Source organism: Panthera onca, chromosome D4 (assembly GCF_046562875.1).
Source record: "Panthera onca isolate mPanOnc1 chromosome D4, mPanOnc1 haplotype 2, whole genome shotgun sequence".
Classification (NCBI taxonomy): Eukaryota; Metazoa; Chordata; class Mammalia; order Carnivora; family Felidae; genus Panthera; species Panthera onca.
The window spans coordinates 1,844,772-1,865,662 of NC_138351.1; the positions used below are offsets into that span (position 1 = coordinate 1,844,772).

At 56.6% G+C, this 20,891-nt stretch overlaps 1 protein-coding gene across 2 annotated transcripts; it reads left to right on the plus strand.

The window, feature by feature from the left end:
* Positions 1-2,622: 2,622 nt before the first annotated feature.
* On the plus strand, positions 2,623-15,817 carry CARD19 (caspase recruitment domain family member 19). 2 transcript variants are annotated; one of them, XM_060610292.3, is made up of 6 exons: positions 2,623-2,874; positions 12,000-12,142; positions 13,582-13,735; positions 14,792-14,851; positions 15,036-15,107; positions 15,553-15,817. In XM_060610292.3, the coding sequence occupies exons 1-6, from the start codon at positions 2,868-2,870 to the stop codon at positions 15,666-15,668; spliced, it is 552 nt and encodes a 183-aa protein (XP_060466275.3). In that variant the 5' UTR covers positions 2,623-2,867; the 3' UTR covers positions 15,669-15,817. The 2 variants fall into 2 exon arrangements, with proteins under 2 accessions (XP_060466275.3, XP_060466276.3); XM_060610293.3 differs by lacking the exon at positions 14,792-14,851 and having other exon boundaries at positions 2,627-2,874.
* Positions 15,818-20,891: the final 5,074 nt, after the last annotated feature.

The following is a 20,891-nucleotide window of genomic DNA, read 5'->3' on the forward strand; positions in this document are numbered from 1 at the left end:
GCATAATATAAAAATTTACCATCTTAACCACTGTTAAGCATACAGTGCAGGGGCATTAAGTACATTCACACTCTTGTACAACCATCACCAACATGTTTCCAGAACTTTCCCATCTTCCCAGACTGAACCTCTGTACCCCTTAAACACTCCCCTGTCTCCTCTCTCCCCAGCACCTGGCACCCACCACCCGATACCATCTGTCTATGGACTTGGCTGCCATAGGGATCTCATGTAAGTGGAATCCTACAGTATTTGACCTTTTGTGTCAGCTTATCTCACTTAGTCTTTAATGTTCTGTGCAACCAATTTTGAACGTGTGGAGGGGGCTTCCCCGCACACCAACAAGCAGTTCTCAGAAACCAGCAGAGTGGCCTACAGTTCAACTCACTGCTGACCCTGTCTGCCAGGAGAATTCGATCCCACGAGCTGCGGGCTGTCCTAGAGTGTCCCCCACCTGCCATGCTGCAGACGCCGGCCGTAAACCCAGTTCTCACCCGTGCATCTGACCAACTGGTTGTAAATCAGAGGTTCCCACCATCCCTTCCTTGGATTGGACTAATTTGCTAGAGTCGTTCACAGAACTCAGAAAGATGCACAGGGCAGCATGTGGACAGAGGACACGGAGAGTCCAGGCACTCTCCAGGCAGACCACTCTCCCACACCAACGCGGAGGCTCTCTGACCCCTGTCCCTTAAGGCACGATTGATCTATTCATTGGCCCTTGGGGATTGACTCGAGCTCCAGACCCTCTCCTCTCTCCTGAGCCAAGGGGTGGATTGAAAGTTCTAACCCTCCAATCACATGGAGGTTTCTCTGGGCCACCAGCCCCATTCTTAGGTGACCTGGGGACATTCCAAAAGTCGCCTCATTAACATAACAAAAGGCACCTTTTTCTCTCCTTTAGGAAATCCCTAGGGTTTTAAGAGTTCTGCCAGGAGGAAGATCAAATATGTATTTCTTACTGTTAATCACAGTATCACATTCAACATCATGTCCTCAAGGCTCATCCATGTTGCAGTAGGTGTCAGAATTTCCTTCCCTTTTAAGCCTGAACCCACTGTCTGGACACAGCGTATATACTAACCCGTTCCTCCGCTCACGCACACTGGCTGGCTTCTGCCTCTTGGCTACCGTGAATAATGCTGCTCTGAACACGAGTGTGCACACGTCTCTTGGAGACCCTACTGTTAATTCTTTCGTGTGTACAGAGGCTGTTTTCAAACATATCAGTCAGAGATCACCACGCCCTGGTCTCAGCGCATAACCTCAAATACTGGGCCCTGGCTGCCTGGCCTGCGAGACTCTGCATGACGCCCCGGTCACCTCCCGACCTCACTGCTATTGCAGAGTCCAGTCCAGCCGCCCAGACTGTCTCTCAAGCCTAGAAAGGTGGTCTGTGCTTGGGCTCCTGCATGATACTGTTCCCCAGCCATCGTGTGGAGTTCTGCCTCCCTTTGGCCGGGCGTCTGCTTGGATGTCTGGTGCATTCGGTGTATAACTGCCAGGTAACCAGTTACCCTGAAACACAGTGGTTCAAAAACAATCGTCATTATCACCTGTTACTACAGCTCTCTGTTTCACGTGAGGTTTGGCAGGGTGGCTCTGGCTCTCTGTTGAGGCTGGGGCTGTGGTCTCACCTGACGGCTGGACAGGCGGGGATCCATCCCTCGTCACTGTCCAGGTACTGCCCCCTTTAGGCTGATCCCTCCTGTCTACTGGACGTCCACCGGCCTTTGTCCCAGGCTTGTCCTTGTTCCTCCTACAGACTGACCTGCGTGACCTTGGGTAAGTCACTTCCTCTCTCAGAGCCTCAGTTTCCTCATTCGGGCGTGGGGCGCGGTGGCGCGGGGCAGGGAAGCCTACTGCGCCCAGCGTGGCTGAGCCACCTACTCCCGGGCGAGGCCATCTCGAGGGCGGGGCCTCGAGGGGGCGGAGCCTAGATAGGGCGGAGCCAGTAGGCGGGCGTCGGCAGTAGGGGAAGGTGAGCCAGGGCTGGGGGCGGGGCTGGAGTGGGGGGCTCAGAGTCCTGGTCGTCGCCGGAAGGGGCGGGGCCATGTTGGGGGCGGAGTTTGGAACCCTGGGACAGGATGGCGGGACGGGACTTATTGAGGGGCGGAGCCAAGGGCTTGTGAGGCCCCTGTACCCTATGCGGGTTGGAAACTCCAGCCTTCAGAAGGCGGGGCCGGGCTCAGTGAGGGGCGTGGCTCAGGGCTGTAGAAGCGACCTAACAGACGTCAGCAAGGGTGGGGCTCAGTGGAGTCGGAGCTTAGAGCCCTAGCATAGGCGAAGACGCCTGCGGCGCCCGGGATGGAAGGGCCTCAGAGAGGGGTGGGGCCAAGAACTCCTGCCAGAGCCGTAGGTGCCTCCAGAGGGGGAGGTGTTCAAGTGGGGGCGGGGCTTAGGACCTTCGCGGCCAGGCCACAGGTCTGGGGGCGGAGCATAACGTCCGGAGGAGGCGGGGCTCGAATGGGGAGCGGGGCTTTGGGCCCTCGCGGCGCCGCGGCTGCCGCTGGGGGCGGAGCATAACGGGAAGGGGCGGGCTCAGTGGGGGCGGGGCCTATAACTTCTACGGGTGCCGTAGGTATCTCGGGTGGAGGCGGGGCTCGAGCGGGGTCAGGGCTTGGGACGCTCGCGGCGCTGCCGCTGCCTCTGTGGGCGGAGCATAACGGGAAAGGGCCGGCTCAGTGGGGACTACTTGGGACTGTGGCGGCGACACCGCCGAGACCGGGGCGAGGCCTGCCGGGAGGCGGGCCTGCCGGGAGGGGGCGGAGCGAGTGGGACCGGGCGAGCGGCGGACAGACGACCTAACGGGTGGACGGCGGCAAGGGGACGGGCCGGGCCCGGCCGGGAGCGCGCCGTGCGTCGCCATGACAGGTGAGAGCGGGCCGGGCCGGTGTCCAGCCTGCCAGCCCGGGACCGGCGCGCGGCCGCGGTGACCCCCCGGTGCTGCCCCGGTGGCAGCTCCTCGCGGCAGCGGCCAGTGACCTTGGTCCGTGACCGCCTCTCTGTGGGCGGGACGACGACCGGCCGGGGGCGGTGGTCGGAGCCTGGAGGGGCCGTGGGCGAGGGGCTGGGGTGATGCTGAGGCCTGACAGGGGGAGGCGAGGGTGAAAAGGGCACCAGCAGTCTTCGCGGGGGTCATCCTGGCCACCTGACACCCGTGTATAGTACCAGTGGGACTCTTGTTTGGGGTCAGGCCCAGGAGAACCGGGGACACAGACTCAGCCAGCACCTGGGCTTTGTGCTGCGTGCAGGGCGGCCCTGCCCCCTCCAGATTCTCCCAGAGTGGGGTCTGAAGTGCAGCCAAACCCCCAGAGCCTGTGTGGCCCGCAGAACCCACCTGCCTCCTGGTCCCAGCTGAGCAGGGTCACCTTGTTGTGTGGGACTTCCACTGATGGAGAGACCTGGTGATGGAGATGGGTTGACCAGGGATCTCATGACAGCATGGTCAGGGAATGTTCTTGCTCCCCAGGGCCCCACTCTTCCAACCTCCGGGGTGGCAGAGGGCTCAGGGAGGCTCCCAAAGGTCCTGTTCTCTCCCCGGTGCTCACTGGAGTCCCACAAATAGGATTTCATGGGCTAGTTCCTGGTGTCTTCTGGGACACCAGTGTCCCAGCGTAGGTCGGAAGAGACCGCAGCTGCACCCTATTCGCCTGTCACCTCCCAGAACCCTTCTCATTTGTGGCTGCTTTTTCTGAGAGCCTGCTGTGCCCTTGGCCCCGTGTCAGGTGTAGAAGGACATGTAGGATATTGTCTGTATGTGGATGAGGAAATAAAGGCTCAGGTTGGACAGGTGCCAAGCACCAGGCTACCTGGGTGGTCAGGGGCAGAACTAGACCTGTGCCCTGCCCAGGCCCCTCAAGGTCCTGTGGGAGCCTCTCCACAGCCCCTTTCTTGCAGCCAAGTCTGAGCGCTGAGCCTCTAGAGATCCCTCCCGTCACAGCTCCTCATTTTGGGGGCAGGAAGCTGAGGCCCAGAGAGTGCGGGCAGCTTTGCCAGGCTGCAGGGATGAAATCCTTGGCTCGTTCCTGTGCCATGACTGGGGGGTCTGCCTTGTGCTGGTTCTGGGGCCTTCATGACAGGTTGCAGGGTGAGCATTTGGACCCAGTGTGTCTGCACAGGGCCGACGCTGGCCAGGTGTCACTGCAGCTGTTACTGTTCTGTGGACCCAGGTGTGCTGGGGAGTGAGCCCTCTCAGCGCCACACCTGAGGCCAGGTCCAGAGCCCAAGCAGGAGGGGATTCTGAGCAGGTCAGGGACTGCAGTGGGGAGGGAGCCATGGAAACTCAGGGAGGCCTCTTGAGGGGAGGACGGTGAGCTGAGTACAGGTTAGCCAGGGGGAAGCCAAGGGACAGGGTTCTCATCCTTTGGCAGGGGTCCCAAGCAGCATGGTGCCACGGCAGGGGCGGGGGGCGGCTGCTGTGCAGGACAGCTCAGGAACCTGGGGTGAAGGCACCTGGGGTAGCTCCCACAGGGCCTTGAGTGCCACGCAGGGGTAAGGGGTTGGGGGATCTGTGGTTTTGGCACCAGCTGAGCAAGTAGGTGGGGGAGGTGGGGCTTGGCAGAAGTTGCTGGCAGAGTCGGGTGGGTTTGTGCCAGAACATTCGACTCCATCCTGTAAGAGCATTCTGGGGCTGTTACTCAGGACCCAGGACCAAAGTTTCCTGTGCATTTTCCTTCCTGGGTGTGGCCATCTGGGTGTGGTTTTCCTGCACGGCTTCCAGCCACCACGGAAAGCTTCAGCCCTAGGCTGTGTATGCCCTGTGCCGGGTGACTCATGCTTGCTGCCGTGGAGACTCCACCTAGCTAGGGCTGCAGCCGGAGGACCGCCAGTGTGCTGGCCGTGGTCCACCGACAGTCCATGCATCCAGAACTCTTTAGTGAGTGCCTGCTGTATGCCTGCCCTGTGCACGAGTGCACACGCTGTAGAGGCAGTGCTGGGCAGAATAGCCTGGGGTCAGGATGCAGCTAATTGAACAGTTAATTAGTACGTTAATTAGGCGAGTGGGAAGTCTTGGATGTCAAGAGGCAGTGGCTTGACACAGCCACAAAGCTTTGGATGCCACAAAGTTGTGCCTGGCTCCAGCCTCCATCTTCACTCTCTAGTGGCTGAGGTCTTGGGCAGGTCCCTCATCTATTCCCATCTGGAAATGGGCGCGATGGTCTTGCTAGAGCCGCAGAGCTGATGGGGCGATGAAGATGATCTGCACGCAAAGAGCCTGTAGAGTGCCCGGTCACGGGGCACACGCCGTCAGCCGGCTCAGAGGGGCTACGAGTGGTGATGCCAGGTGACCGGGAAAGTCCTGCCTATGTGGCCCTGGCAGATCTTTCGGTATCCCTGGGGGTGACTTCCTCACCATGGTGAGGCTGCTGACGGGTGCGTCTGCCAGGTAGACTTTCAGGACCTGGGAGGACCCAGAAGTTAGAAATGCATATTTTTGAGGGAAAAGACCAGCCAGGAGGAGGTGGCAGTGGGAGAGAGAGGTGAGGAGGACAGATGGTGTGTTGAGTAGGCCCCATGGCGGAAATCTAGGAGGGGCCCTTCTTGTTCCCACATGATGACCCCATTTGAAAAAATCAACTTTATTGAGGTATTATTTACTCACAACAAATGCATTTATTCTTCTTAAACATTTTTTAAGTTTATTTATTTATTTTGAGAGAGAGAGAGTGGGGGAGGGGCAGAGAGAGAGGGAGAGACCATCCTAAGCAGGCTCTGTGCTGTCATCACAGAGCCAGACATGGGGCTCCATCCCACAAACCGTGAGATCCTGACCTGAGCTAAGATCAAGAGTCAGTTGCTTAACCGACTGAGCAACCCAGGTGCCCCCAAATGCACCTATTTTTTAAAAATGCTTTAATTTTTATTTTAGAGAAAGAGTGCACACACATAAGTGGGGGAGGGGCAGAGAGAGAGGGAGACAGAATCTGAAGCAAGTTCCAGGCTCCGAGCTGTCAGCCCAGAGCCCGACTCAGGGCTTGAACCCACAGACAGTACAATCATGATCTGAGCCGAAGTCAGATGCTCAACTGAGCCACCCAGGTGCCCCAAACATCTGATTCTTGATTTCAGTTCAGGTCATGATCCCAGGGTTGTAGGATCAAGCCCCGTGTAGGACTCCACACTGGGCATGGAACTTGGTTAAGATTCTCTCTCTCCCTCTGCCCCTCCCTCCCACATGCATAGGCTTGTGCTTTATCTCAAAAAAATAAACATTAAAAAAAAACGAGTCTGTATGAATTTTAGAAGAAAAACAAGAAACATCATTGGAGTTTGGATAGGAATTGCGTGGACTCCATAGATCACTTTGGGAATTATTGTCATCTTCACGACATTAAATCTTCTAATCCATGAACAGAGGGTATATTAATTTGTATCTTTTAAATTTCTTTCTGTGATGTTTTGAAGTTTTCAGTGTACAAGTCTTTTACCTTCTTGGTTGAATTTATTCCTAAGTATTTTATTATTTTTGATGACATTGTAAGTGGAATTGTTTTCTTATTTTCTTTTTTGGATTGTTGATTATTAGTGTATGGAGATGCAACTGATTGTTGTGTATTGATTTTGTATCTTGCAGCTTTGCTGAATTTGTTGATTAATTTTAACCTTTTTAGAGTTTTCTAGATAGAAGATCATGTCATCTGCAAAAAGAGATCATTTTACTTATTCCTTTTTTTTGAATTTTTTTAAATGTTTTTATTTATTTTTGAAGGAGAAAGAGACAGAGCATGAGCGGGGGAGGAGCAGAGAGAGAGGGAGACACAGAATCAGAAGCAGGCTCCAGGCTCTAAGCAGTCAGCACAGAGCCTGATGCGGGGCTTGAACCCACAAACTGTGAGATCATGATCTGAGCCAAAGCCAGATACTCAACCGACTGAGCCACCCAGGCGCCCCCCTTTTTTTAAATTTTTTTTTTTACTTATTCCTTTTCATTTGAATAACTTTTTTTTTTTTTTTTTTTTGTCTAATTGCTCTGGCTAGAACTTCCAGTAATGCATTGAAAAGAAGTAGTGAGGGTGGGCCTCTTGCTTGGTTTCTGATCTTAGGGGAAAAGCTTTCAGACTTTTACCATTAAGCATGATATTTGCTGAGTGTTTTTCATGTGTGACTTTCATCATGTTGAGGAAATTTTCTTCTAAATTTATTGAATGCTTTTTTCCTTTAATCAAGAAGGAATATTGCATTTGTCAAACGCCTTTCTGCATCATTTGAGATGACCGTGATAATCGTCTGTGTGTTTCTTCATTCTATTAACAATGTATTACATTGATGGATTATCTTATGTTGAACCACCCTTGCATTCTGGTGTATAATCCTTTTAATACGCTGCTGAATTCAGTTTACTAGTATTTTGTTGAAGATTTTGGCATCTGTGTTTATAAGTGATATTGGTCTGCAATTTTCTTGTAGTTATCTGTGACTGGTTTTGGTATCAGGGTAATGCTGGCCTCATGGAATGAGTTAGGAAGTGTTCCCTCCTCTATGTTTTTTGGAAGAATTGTAGAAGCTTTGGTATTTAAATGTTGGGTAGAATTCACCAGTGGAGCCATCTGGTCCTGAGCTTTTATTTGTTAGGACAGTTTTGATTACTAATTGAATCTCCTTACTAGTTAGAGGTCCATTGAGATTTTCTCCGTGTTCATGTTTTGGTTATGGTAGATTGTGTGTTTTTAGGGATTTGTCCACTTCATCTAGTTTGTCCAATTTGTTGGCTTACACATTTTCCAAGTATTCTTTTATAATCCTTTTTATTTTTGTAAAATTGGTAGTTCATTTCCTACTTTTATTTCTGATGTTAGTAATTTGAGTCTTTTTTCTTTGTAAGTCTAGCTAACAGTTTGTCAATTTGCTGATCTTTCCAAAGAACCAAGTTTTGTTTTTGGTTTTGTTTTTTCTATTTTCCATGTCAATTATCTTTGGTATAATCTTTATTATTTCCTCCCCTTCTGCTATTTTGAGTCTAGTTTGCTCTTACCTTCCTACTTCCTTAAGGTGTAACATTAGGTTGCTGATTTGAAATCTTTCTTCTGGTGTAAAGTGTGCATTTACAGCCTAAATGTCATCTTCCAAACTGTTTTCATGGCATCCCTTACATGTTGGTGTGTTGTATTTTTATTTTCAGTTGTCTCAAGGTACTTGCTAATTTCCCTTGTGATTTCTTCTTTGATCCATTGTTTCATTTTCACATACAAGTGAATTTTCTAGTTTTCCTTCTGTTACTGATTTTTGGCTTTATTCCATGTGATCAGAAAGACCCTTTGTATGATTTCAGCCTTTTTAAAGATATTAAGACTTGTTTTGTAGCCACATTTGTTTTATGGTCTGTCCTGGAGGATGTTCTATGTGTGCTTGAGAAGAATGTACAGGTCCACCTTGGAGCTATTGTGAGTTCGGTCCCAGACCACCACAGTAAAGCAAATATTGCAACGAAGTGAGTCCAGTAAAAAAAAAAAAAACAAAAAACAAAAAACTAAACAGTGAGCCCAGTATATTTCTTGGTGTCCCAGCACATATAAAAGTTATGTTTACATTATGCTGTACTCTATCAAGTGCACAGTAGCATTATGTCTTAAAAACAATGTGTATACCTTAATTAAAAACATCTTATTGCTAAAAAATGCTACCAATTATCTGAGTTTTCAGCAACTCATAATCACTGATCACAGATCACCATAACAATTGTAATAATAATGAGAAGGTTTGAAATACGGTTTGAAGAATGAAAAGTTTGAATTGCAAGAATTATCAAAACGTGACACAGAGACCCAAGTGAGTCGATGCTGGTAGAAAAGTGGCTCCAGTGGACTTGCTCAGAGCGGGCTCGGCACAGACCCACAGTTTGTAAAATCGCAGAATCTGCAAAGTGCTGTAAAGGGAGGTGCACCTGTATTTTCTGCTGCTGTTGGGTGACTGCAGTCCGGGTGTGTTGGCCCTCGTTGGTTTATCATGTGGCTCACACCCTCCGTTCCCTTACTGGTCATCTGTGTGGTGTTTCTGGCTATTACTAAGAGTGCGGTACTGGGGCACCTGGGTGGGTCAGGCAGTCAAGCGTCCGACTTCAGCTCAGGTTGTGATCTCACAGCTCGTGAGTTCGAGCCCTGCATTGAGCTCTGTGCTGACAGCTCAGAGCCTGGAGCCTGCTTTGGATTCTGTGTCTCCCTCTCCCTCTGCCCCTCCCCCACTCACGCTCTGTCTCTCTCTCTCTCTCAAAAATAAACATTAAAAAAATAATAAAAGTGTGCCACTGAAATCTCCAACTGATACTATTTTTCATTATTAGTAAATCTTTACTATTATCTGGGGGCTCTAATACCTGGCTCATGTGCTTATTAGATCTTCTTGGTGAATTGACTCTATTATTAACGTTGATATACTTCTTGGTCTTTTGTAACAGTTTTTGATGCAAAGTCGATCTTGGCTTCTATGCGCAGAGCCACCCTGCTCTCTTTGAGTTGCTATTTGCAGCGACATCTTTTCCCTTCTTTTCACTTTCGGCCCATGTGTGTCTTTGGATCTGAGTCTTTTGGAGACAGCTCATAGTTGAATCATATGTTTTTAATCCTCAGAGGACAAACAACTCTGTTTCTCCTCTGCTCCTACACGCAGCACTCATACCTCTGAGGACTCCTGGCACTTCTGGTCACCAGGTATGCGGTCCCTCACCTCCATCAAGCAGTCCCCTGACACCAGCTGGGGGTGTCCCAGTTCACCTCCCGACGCTGTCTCCCTGGGGATGGCCTCAGTTCCCACTTGTGAAGAGCTCGGTCCTGTACACCGTCCCCGCTACAGACCCCGGTCACAAGGCTTCTCACCGACTGGCTATAAACCGAGGGTCCTGTGACCCCCTTTTTTGGTTCAGTCATTTGCTACAGCCCACAGAATCTGGGAGAACACTTTCCATACTAGTGCTGATTTATCACAGGATACAAGTGAACGTCCACACACACAGGGTGCTTAGAGCAAAGAACTCGGGAAGGGGCCCAGAGCCTCTGTGTCCCTGCCGGGCCAGCCGCCCCAGCGCCTCCATGTGCTCGGCAACCTGGAAGCTCGTCCAGCTCCATCCTCTTGGGGTTTTACGCAGGTTTTATTACATAGGCGTGATTGATTCAACGATTGGCCATTGGTGATGGGTTCGGCCTGCAGCCCCTCTCCCCTCTAAGCCTCATGTGGTTGGCTCCACTGGCAACCAGTCCCATCTTGTGGGTATTTAGGGGCTTTAGAAGAGTCACCTTGTGCACACGGCCAGATGAGGTTGAAGAGGGCTCGTTAGGAACAAAAGACAGCTTCATCCTCATGGCTCATCTCTTAGGACGTTCCAGGGGGTTCAGGAGCCCTGTATCAATATATATTTCTTATTAGAAATCACAGTATCAAAATTCCATTTTGCCAATCTGCGTCTGTTAATCTGTTTACATTTTTTAAAAATGTTTATTTACTTTTGAGACAGACAGAGCATGAGCATGGAAGGAGCAGAGAGAGAGGGAGACACAGAATCGGAAGCGGGCTCCAGCCTCTGAGCTGTCAGCCCAGAGCCTGACGTGGGGCTCGAACTCACAAGCCGTGAGATACTGACCTGAGCCGAAGTCAGAGGCTTAGCCGACTGAGCCACCCAGGTGCCCCTGTTTACATTTATTTTTTTGAGAGCTTTTATTTTCTAAGTAATCTCTACACCCAATGTGGGGCTCGAACTCATGATCCCGCGATCAAGAGTTGCATGCTCCACTGACTGAGCCAGATAGGCGCTCCTTAATCTGTTTACATTTAAAGTAATTACTGCAGTCACTGGGGTGCCTGGGTGGCCCCATTGGCGAGCCTCCGACTTCAGCTCAGGTCATCATCCCACGGTGATTTCAGGCCTGTGTCCGACACCTTTGTGCTGACAGCTCAGAGCCTGGAACCTGCTTTGGATTCTGTGTCTCTCTCTTTGTCTCTGCCCCTCCCCCTGCTCATTCTCTCTCTCTCTCTCTCTCACTCTCAGAAGTAAATATTAAAAAAAATAATAAACTAATTACTGCAATTACTGATAATGAATCGCTTGTTTCTGCATTTTTGCTGTTTGTTTTCTGTAGGTCTTGTAGCTTTTTGTCCTTTATCCATTACTACCTTCTTTCATGTTTAGTTGATTTTCTGTAATAACATTTTTTATTTCCTTTTGTGGATATTCCACGGATATTTTCTTTGTGGCTACCATGAGAGTTCCACATAACATCCTAAAGTTATAACCATCTAATGTGAATTGATATCAACTTAATTCCAGTCACACACAAAAACTCTCCTCCTCTGCAGCTCTGCCCTCACCCAGTGCCCGTGTCCGCCAGCAAGTGGGACAGGCTGGCACCGGTGGGGGGGGGGGGTGCACGTGGTCACACAGTGGATGCTCTGGGATTCAGCCCCTTCCTTGGGGATCCTGTGCCTCCCACCAACCACTGACCCACCCCTGGACTTTAAAGGCCTGTCATTCTAAAGAACATTCTTAATGGGAAAAAAGGCATGGCAGTGATGCCGCGATGCCAGGACCCTGGCTGGGCACACCGGTCTGCTTTGTGGCAGCCTCACAAGGCCGGGCAAGCTCACGTGTCCCGTGGCCATGCCAGCACGGGCCACCCAGCCCTGCGCCCCTGTCCCTGTGGGAACAGCAGCCAGGGGAGCTGCAGGGTCGGGCCTTCTCCAGGCTGGTGTGTCCCTGCAGCAGGCCCTGGGGGGGGGGGGGGGGGACCCAGGGACAGCGGACTTGGCCTGAGTTTATCTCCTGCTGTAAGCTCTCAGGCGTAGAAGAGAAGAGCTGGAGTCTGTGGTCCCACACACTAGTGCACCCCATCTCTGGCAGGGGGGTGGCAGGACACGGGGGTTCCGGGCTGTGCATAGCCTGCACGGGTGGGACGGCTTACAGCTGATGTGCCGCCCGGGGGCTTGGGGGCCATGCCACGGGTGGCATGTGGGCCCCGTTGCCGCTCCTCGGCCGTGCGGGCTCATGCCCTCCGTGCTCTCTGCTGTTTCAGAGCAGACCTACTGTGACCGCCTGGTCCAGGACATGCCTTTCCTGATGGGCCACGGACGCCTCAGTGAGCAGCAGGTGGACAGGATCATCCTGCAGCTGAACCGCTACTACCCCCAGATCCTCAGCAACAATGATGCAGAGAAGGTGCTGGGGTGGGGGGAGGCGGGGGGGGGGGGGCGGCACATCTCTCCCTCCCTGTCCCTCCCTCCCTGGGCTGGGAGAAAGTGGGTGGGGGGGGTGGGAGGGTGGAGAAGGACAGTGGAGGTGAAAGCCTGACTCCTTGCAGTGACGTTGGGCCCGGAACACCGGCTCCTTGAGCCTCAGTCTCTCCCCGTGTCCTCGGGGCCTGCCAGCCCTCCAGAGCCACTGGAAGCATCACAGGAGACAGGACAGTGTGCCACTGCGTGTGACAAGCCTGGGAGGGGAGAGGGGGCGGGGGCGCTGGCCGGGCTCACCCCAATGCCGCAGGACTCCGCACCCTGCCTCTTCCAAAGGCTCAAAAGCGGACACCGAGGGAGGTGGGTGCACCTCGCCTGAGCCGCCCTTTCCCTGACTCCCCCTCAGGGCCAGGGCTTTGGGGTGTGGGGCCCCCTCCAGCCGAGTGGCTGAGTGAGCCCCACTCTCGGGGCTGCAGGGCTGCCTACAGGGCTTGGGGCCTCTCCTGGGCACAGTGAGGCTGACCCCCAACACAGCTGGAAGGTTCGTGGGCCCTGCCACTGGCTCAGACGCTCAGGTTGTGAAAGTCTACAGCAAAGGAGAAGTACGGGTGGAGTTCATACCTTACTATTGTAATTAAAAGTCTGATACACGTTCAGTATATAAATATTTGAGAAGTTTCAGACGTTTATACAAGAAGAAGGAGAGTCCTGCATGCACATTGCCACGCTATTCTGCTCCTTGGTCTCTCTGGCTCCTACCGTCCGCTTGCAGTTTGTTACACTCTGGTTCTGAGTGGAATGGTATGCTGCCACCAGGTGGCGGCACCAGGCCACAGCCTCCAGGTCCTGCATCAATGCCACCTGCCGGCTCACTGACCTTTAGAACCATACATTTCTCCATGAACTCATCAGAAGATTCTGGGTTATTTTGTTTTGTTTTCCTGCTTAGCCCTCCGTTTTTAAATTCCTCGAGTCACATTCCTGTTGACTATAAACTACTAGAAGTTATTACTTATGACATCACCTCCTTGATTCCTTGTAGCCTTTTTACAAGTGAAGAAAGAGTCCCGAGGTGTAAAATGACCTGCCAAAGTCACATGGCAAACCATCAGCTTTTAACAGGTGGAACAATGTCACCACTGTCTTTCTTGATGACCTGTCCTGGCCTCCACAGGGAGGGGGCTCCACAGGGAGGACCAGTGGCTGTGCTGTGACCACAGCACCGGCTTGGGCGCCACGTGGGTGGGCTGTGGCCCTGGTGGCACTTGATGCCTCCTCTGGGTGCTCTGTGCTGCCGCCCCCGCCGCGCCCCGGGCAGGGGCCCCTCTGATGCAGAAGCTGGAGCCCAGGGCAGAGCCAGAGCCCCCAGCCTCCTTGGCCCTGCCCCTCCAGCCTGACCTTTCCACGCACCCTTTCCACCCCCAGTTCCGGAATCCCAAGGCGTCCCTGCGAGTGCGGCTCTGTGACCTGCTGGGCCACCTGCAGCGGAGCGGCGAGCGGGACTGCCAGGAGTTCTACCGGGCCCTGTACATCCACGCGCAGCCCCTGCACAGCCGCCTGCCCAGCCGGCTGGCCCTGCGTAAGTGCGCCCCCCGCGCCCCCAGACAGGAGCAAGCTGTCGGATGCGGACACTGCCGCATCTCTCGTGCCTGCTGTTACACAGGAGGAGGCGTCTGGCGGGTGTGGCTCCGCCCTCCCTCCAGCCTGGTGCCCTGGGGCCCGTCACCTGCGGGCTGGGGGCCGCTCACGGCTGTGCCAGCCTTGAGTATCTGTGCCCCCATGGCAGAAACTGAGGTCGTGCCCACAACTGAGGATGCCCTGGCCGGGGGCGGGGGGATCCCCATAATGTGGGCGTTTCTGTAGAACGATGTCAGGCACGGTGGCTGGTCTGAGGCATGCACGCTTTGGTTTCAAGGGTTTTGGCCGAGAGCTCAAGAGGCACGTGAGTCCCGAGGGACCCTCTGAGCTGCGTGTGGGGATGGAGGAGACACAGGCGGGGATGGCAGTCCAGGCCTGAGACCTCTGTGCCCTGGTCCCCTGGAGGAGGGGCCGGTGTCCCTCGATCTTCTGATGGGAAGCCAGAGGCCTGAGGGACAGGGTGGCTCACCCTGACTGCTCAGCTGGGACCCCGGGGCAGGTGTCCCTGACCTGAGGATGAGCTCTGGTCCAGGACCCGTGTGTCACACCAGCCACTGGGGGGCCCCACAGTCTGGCTGGGCATCAAGCACCTTCCAGGCTCCTGGGCCATCAGCAGGTGGCTGGTTGGGGAGGTCTGGGAGAGAGTGTGCCCTGCCCTCCTATGGACATCACCAGACTTGGGATGGTACGCTCGGTGCCTGCCTCCGCACGGAGCGATGCCCCCTACCCATGGCCCTCAGGGTCTCAGGATGTGGACAGAAGGAGATCCAAAACTCAGGGTTCTGTGACGCTGATCCCACGGTTCCCTCCCTGGTGCTTTCTGCCACGCCTGGCCCAGAAGGCCGGCTGGGTGTGTGTACAGCCTGGTCCGGCCCAGCCTAGGGGTTCTGGGGGTGGAGGGAAGGAGCCTGAGCAGCCCCTTGGTTTCCTGCAGGCGGGACGACCACCCTCCTCTGGCCGGCCCACAACTAACCAAGCCCTGTGATTTTGTTTCCAGAGAACTCAGATTGCACAGAGCTAGACTCCGGCACCGTGGGCCGCGAGCTCAGTGACAGGGGTAACGGCCTCCCACGTCCCCCACCCTGTCCCCCACCCAGGGCTCCGTCTCTGCCTCAGGGTCTTCTCCTTTCCGAGTCAGACTCGGTCCTGCCTTCCCATTGACTGGGCCCCAGGGTGCTCGCTGGGGCGCCCGCCGTCTGGGCTCAGGCGGCCATGTGCCCACATGCCCCCTTTCTCCCCAGGACCCGTGGCCTTCCTGGCCTGCCTCGGCCTGGCCGCGGGGCTGGCGCTCCTCGTCTACTGCTGCCCTCCAGGTGGGTGCCGCCTGCCAGGCCCAAGCACCGAGCGCCCCCTGGCCTCCCTGTGCCTCAATTTCCTAGCCTGTGTGGTGGGACGGCAGTGGGGCCCGGTTTGCAGGCACAGGAAGAAGAGGGAGTATGGGGGCTCCACCCCCCCCCAGGGGTCGGAGGGTGACAGCCCCTGGCGGGAGGCAGGGTGCAGCCGGGGCTCTGGGGGCCCCCGTCCTGTGTGTGGCCTGGAGTAGGGTGCCCGCCTCTGGCCCCCATGTCACAGCCCTGGCAAATGGACGGGGGCCCGCAGCCCAGCATGGCAGCTGCCGTCCCTGCCTGGCCACACCGGGCCTGTCACCGTTGTGGACGGGGAGCCACAGGCCCACTTGGCAGGGACGCCCCGCGCCGCTTGGCTGTGGGGCTGCACAGGCACGTCAGTGGCAGTGTCTGAGACCACCTTGTCTTCCAGACCCCGAGGTGCTGCCGGGGGCCCGGCGTGTCCTGGGCTTCTCCCCCATCATCGTCGACAGGCACGTCAGCCGCTTCCTGCTGGCCTTCCTCACAGATGACCTGGGAGGGCTCTGATGACCCTGCCCCCACCAAAGAACCCCGCCTGCCTGCCGAGTGGGCCCCACTTTTCTAAATGTTTATTTTTCACTATTTATACTTTTTTAAGAAAGTTACCTTCGCCTGACAAAGGTGCTCGACATTAAATGTTGGAGTCTCGTCGCTTCCCTTGGGAATGTTTTCTGGACGATTCTGACTTGAGACCCTGTGGTGTCTTGGCTGGCGGGGCTGACTCTGAGGGCTCTCCGTGTCCCACACTCAGCCCGGGGCCAGGTCCTGCTCAGGCTGCCCCAGCCCCCACTGCCCCTCAGCACCCACCCCCAACATCCCCCCCACCTCACCGTCTCCCCAGAAGGTCCCTCCTCTCTTTCCCCTTCTCCCTCCCACCGTGCCTCTCCAGAGCCCACACCTCTCACTTGGAGCCCCTCTGTAGTCTTCTGTCTGGCACGCGGTCCGCCCCCACACCCATCCCCCCGTCCCGGCCCATCACCTCGCCCTTCCCGGCCACCAGCCCAGGTGGGAGGGCTGGGTGGGGGCACTGCCCCGCCATCTGTCAGCCCCTGCCTGGGGCCACGGGGGGGCACCAGCTGCACATACCAAGATGCCCCAAGAAGCCCCATGCCCATATGTGTTCACTCCACCCAGCGACCCCAGCAGGTGGGGGCTGCATCCCTGCTTTCCTGAAGAGGATACTGAGGTTACTCAGCCAGGAAAAGGGGGACCTGGCACGTGAGGGGGTCTAAGATTCACCACTGCCTTCATTCTCTTCTGTGATGTGTCCTAAAGGGACCCTTCACAGCCCCTTGTCCCCATCTAGTCACCAGAGCCAACACCCGGGTCCAGGGCCCTGCCTGACCTCACCCGCCTCTGTCCTGGGAGTGGAGTCCCTCCCTACCACGAGGTGAGACCTGGGCTTAATGGGTCTGGGGTGGGTCCATTGGGCCTAGAAATGAGCCCAAGGTCTTGTCCCAGATTCCAGGCAGAAACTCAGAACAAAACAGTCCACAAAACCTTCTAGAACTTTTAGAGTTGACAAATGTCATTGTGCCATCCAGGGTCCTGGCCTCTGGCTCCTCCCCACTGCCCCCACCAGCCTGGGGTTTGCACCACCCCCCTCATCCTCATCTTGGGGACACTGGCCTATCCCCTCAACCGGGGTGTCTACACCTGTCTCACCTGCTAGCCTCAGGCTCAGGATCCCAATGTGGAAACTTCCCTTTGGACATGGGAGGGTAAGTGTGCAAGTCCAAGAGGGCCTGGTGCCCTAGCCTTGGCATTCAGCGTCACAACCCTGAGGGCCCCGTAAGCCAACTGAGTCGCCTGCGGACTTGCAAGCAGGACCTCCTGGCACCGCGTCGCCTCTGGGCGCCATCATTTTCAGTCCAAAGCCAAGGACCACACAGCCGCCGAGATGGGGGTTCCACCCGGCCTCGCCACACATGCATGTGCACCAGGCACAGGCTGGCCCCCAGGGGTCCCTCTCCCAGTTGCCTCCTCCATCAGCTCCTCCCCCACAGCCCCTTTTTGGGGAAACAGAAGCGTATTTGTCAACCCACGAATCACCATGAGTTTGCATTTTCCATGGGAGGTTTCTGGAGATGCCAGGGCAGGCCACCTCCAGGGACGACAGCTGCTCCCAGGTCTCAAGGTGGCAGGGCACGTGTAGGGAAACGGGTGGGGGCAGAGGGGCCCGGCTCCGGGACGTGGTGTCCCACACACGCAGCCAGCTCCTGGGCTAATTCCCTCATTCCGGCGCCCCGGCTGGATGCCGTGGGACAGCATGGCCTGCGCTCACTCTCCACCTCTACGCTGCAGGCCCCGGGGTGTCTCCAAACGGAGCCTTGGTTTGCCCATCTGTACAATGGAGACACTCCTGTGAGCACTTCTCGAGCAGGCCCTGGACGGCACTGCTCAGTCCCATCTCTTTGCCAGAACTCTCTCCACGATTTCACCACTTTGTGGGAGCGTCACATGCAGATTTCTCTCTGGGACATTCCATTGGGTGGAGCGGGCACGGCTGCTGGTGCTTGGCCGTGAGGACGCAGGGGCTTCCCTGAACCACCCGAGCTGAATGGAGCCCCCACAGCTGAGCCCCATACAGAGCCCCTCTTGACCTTTCCCGGGGCCCAGGAGAGGGACCTGCAGACCTGCCCGCTTCCCTACGGCGCTTTGGCGCCTGACCGGGGCTGGAGAGACGTCCCGCGTGCCAGGTCCTCGTGCAGACTGCAGAGGCTGGACTGGAGGCCACCTTCCCGCTGGCCCGCCACACCAGAGGCCTGGTCCCTGCACCCGCTCTGGACTCTGACATCGGGGGGCGCCGGAGGTTCCGGAGGTCAGACCCCGAGGCTCAGCTGGGCGGGTCCCCTCACGACGGAGCAAGATCCCGATTCCCAGGTTAAATTTCTTTCTGGGCAGGTGCCCTGGGGTGTTTGTTTGTCCTGCTCCCTGAGAGACACAGCTGGCAAAAGGTGACGGAAACACCCCGGTGAAGGTGACAGACACCTGGGTAGAAGTGGTGGCTGCACCCAGGTCACGGTAAACGAGGCCACTGCTTGAAAGTGCAGGCACGCCGGCCCTCAGGAGGCAAAGAGGTTCCGGCGGGGCTAGAATTTTGCCTCAGCTGAAAGCACCTGCTGTGTTCTGAACAGCCGCGTCCCCCCCAAAATCCGTAATGGTGGAACCTGACCCCCAAGGTGATGGTGGTGGCAGGTGGGGCCTTTGGGGTGATTGGATCACAAGGATGGAGCCCAACATGGGACTAGTGACCTTGTAAAAGAGACCCCAGAGAGCCTGCCACGTGAGGGCACAGTGAAAACAGGAAGCTGGTTCTCACCAGACACGAATCTGCTGACGCCTTGACCTCAGATTTCCAGCCTCCCGAAGTCTCTGTGTGTATAAGCCACACAGTCTGTACTCCGTTCTAGCGCCCGAACCAGGACACCACCTCCAAGGAGATATCCCAGAGGCAGGCCCACAGGCCTGTGGCGGGTAAGGTCCTCCTGCTGTGCGCCACCCAAGACCTGTGAGGCCGCCACCCCCGAGGGCCCTGTGGTAGGGTTCCTTCCCCTGAGCAGGGGGCGGCCGGTACCCGTCACAGGCCTCGGGACCCGTGGTGAGCCGTGGTGGTCCAGGGCGCCCGTCCCCCAGCCCTGGCCAAGCAGGCTTCTCCTGACTGCTGACTTTCTCCTCCTGTCCGTGACCCGCCAAGGCCTTGCCCCTCAGCCCGGGCTGTCTGGACCCCTCCCTGGCTACCAGCCTCGACAGGCCCTCTTCTGTGACTGGACTCCATGCCGATGGCTGAGGTCTGCGCTGGCCCAACTGCCTGCCCCACTGGTCAAACCCTGAAAGGCCTCCCCTCCTAGGCTGAGGCTTGGGGGAACAGTGGGGCATCAATGCTGAGGTTCAGCGCCTCCCCCCACCAGGCCCCTGCCCCGCCTACCCCCTGGGCGGTCAGAGCCAGCGACCCGGAATGGAAGAAGTCCATCGGGGCACAGAAGGCCCCACACGTCACGCATTCCCCCGCTCCCCCTGCCCTGGCCACTCTGAGCCCTCGCTGTTTGCCCCTGTATGCCCACCCCCACACATCTACAAGCGGAACCGCTCACGACCCGTGCGTCACACCTTCCACGTGCTGTGCGCACAGCTGGAACGCTCTTTCCAGAACCCCTTGGGTTTAACCTGAAGACGTGAGACGTTGCCTCATCTAGGAAGCCCTTCCAGATACTTCAGTGACCAGAGTAGGTCCTGACCCAGCCACGGTCGGTCGGTCGTACTGGAGTGCCGCTCCCACGTCAAGAAGAGTGCAGGGGCTGGGACAGGCTGCCCGGGGGCAGAGGATCGTTCCCAGGATTTGAGAAGCGACAGGAGTTTGAGGATAGCCGAGGGGAGTGACATGAGGTGTGAGGAGGATGTGAGGAGGTGCCTGGAGAGTGTTGAGGTATGTTGAGGCGGGGGGGGGGGGGGGGGGGGGGGGTGTAAGGGAGTCGTGGTGAAAGGGCGTGTAATGGAGGCTGCTGGAGACGCGTGAGACCCGTGTGAGGGGGTGAAAGGACAGTGTGACGCAGGGCGCTAGTGAAGAAGGAGGTCTCCTGGTGGAGGGAGTTTGGCCCCGGATCCCCCTGCCTCAGGCGGATGTGGTTACGGGCCAGGCGAGGGCACAGGCTGGTGTTTGCGGAGCCGGAAACGCGGCTGCATCTTGCACAATCCAGCGCTCCCTCCGGGGAGAGGGCGGTGTTGACCCTGCAGGTGTCCGGGCGAAGGCGCTGACGCTGTGGGATCAGAGCGTTACTTCCAGTCCGCCCGGGGCCAGCGTTCTGCGATGGGCTGAGGGGTCCTGCTGACCCCGTGTCCTCCCAGACCTCGGCTCGACCCCGGGCCCGACCAGGCCCCCGGATCAGCCTCCGGCCGGCTGGGCCCCACAACCCGCTGTCACAAGGACGGGGGAGGGTCCCTCGGCGGTAGCCAGGTGGCGGCCGGGACCCTGAATCCCGTGCCGCCCGGAAGGGGAGGCCGGAGCCCCGTCTCCCCGCTGAGGGTCTGGGTGGGATCAGGTCGGGGCAGCTTCCTCGGCCCCCACACGGGTCTCCTTAAGTAAACGCTCGAGAGAAAGAGAAAAACCATCAAAACAGAGTGACCGGACCCAGAGGACACATGTTCCTGGGAGAGGTGGAGGGGCGGGCCTGGCAGAGCTACCTCCTCGCGAGGGGACGCTGCCCAGGGATGACCCATCTGTCACCTGTCGTCTAGCCTCTGTCGACCACCTGCCAACCTGTCATCCTCGTCCATCCACCCATCACCTCTCTCTCAGGCTGAGCACACGCTGCTCTGGCCCCAGCGGCCCCGCGCTCCTGCACCACGGGCCGTGCCCCTCCCCCCCTCCAGGTCCCCCCTGCCTCCCACCTTCCCCAGTGTCTCTCCAAGGCTGCCCTCGGTCTCCACAAGCTCATCTCCTCCCCACCCCCGCCCCCTCACTCACTCGTGACTGGACCCGCCTGGCTCACCAGCACCAGTGAGGGAGGAGGTCTGCAGCAGACATTCACTGGGCACCAACTGTATGCCAGACATGGTGCCAAGGACACAGGCCACAGGTGGTGGCACCTGCTGGGAGAGCCAGGCCAGACCCGTGGCCCAGAAACAAGCAGAAGGGAAGGCGTACACGGGGGGCCCTCTCCTCCCCCAGTTCAAGCCTCTCTCTCGGATCCTCAGGGTGACTGGCCTTAGGACCCTCCCTCTCTGGGGGCC

Bases quoted from the DNA above. Each gene is read 5' to 3' on its own strand.
- CARD19 (XM_060610292.3), top strand. The intron at 12,143-13,581 runs GTGCTGGGGTGG...TTCCACCCCCAG, and splicing joins GCAACAATGATGCAGAGAAG to TTCCGGAATCCCAAGGCGTC. The intron at 14,852-15,035 runs GTAACGGCCTCC...CTTTCTCCCCAG, and splicing joins CCGCGAGCTCAGTGACAGGG to GACCCGTGGCCTTCCTGGCC.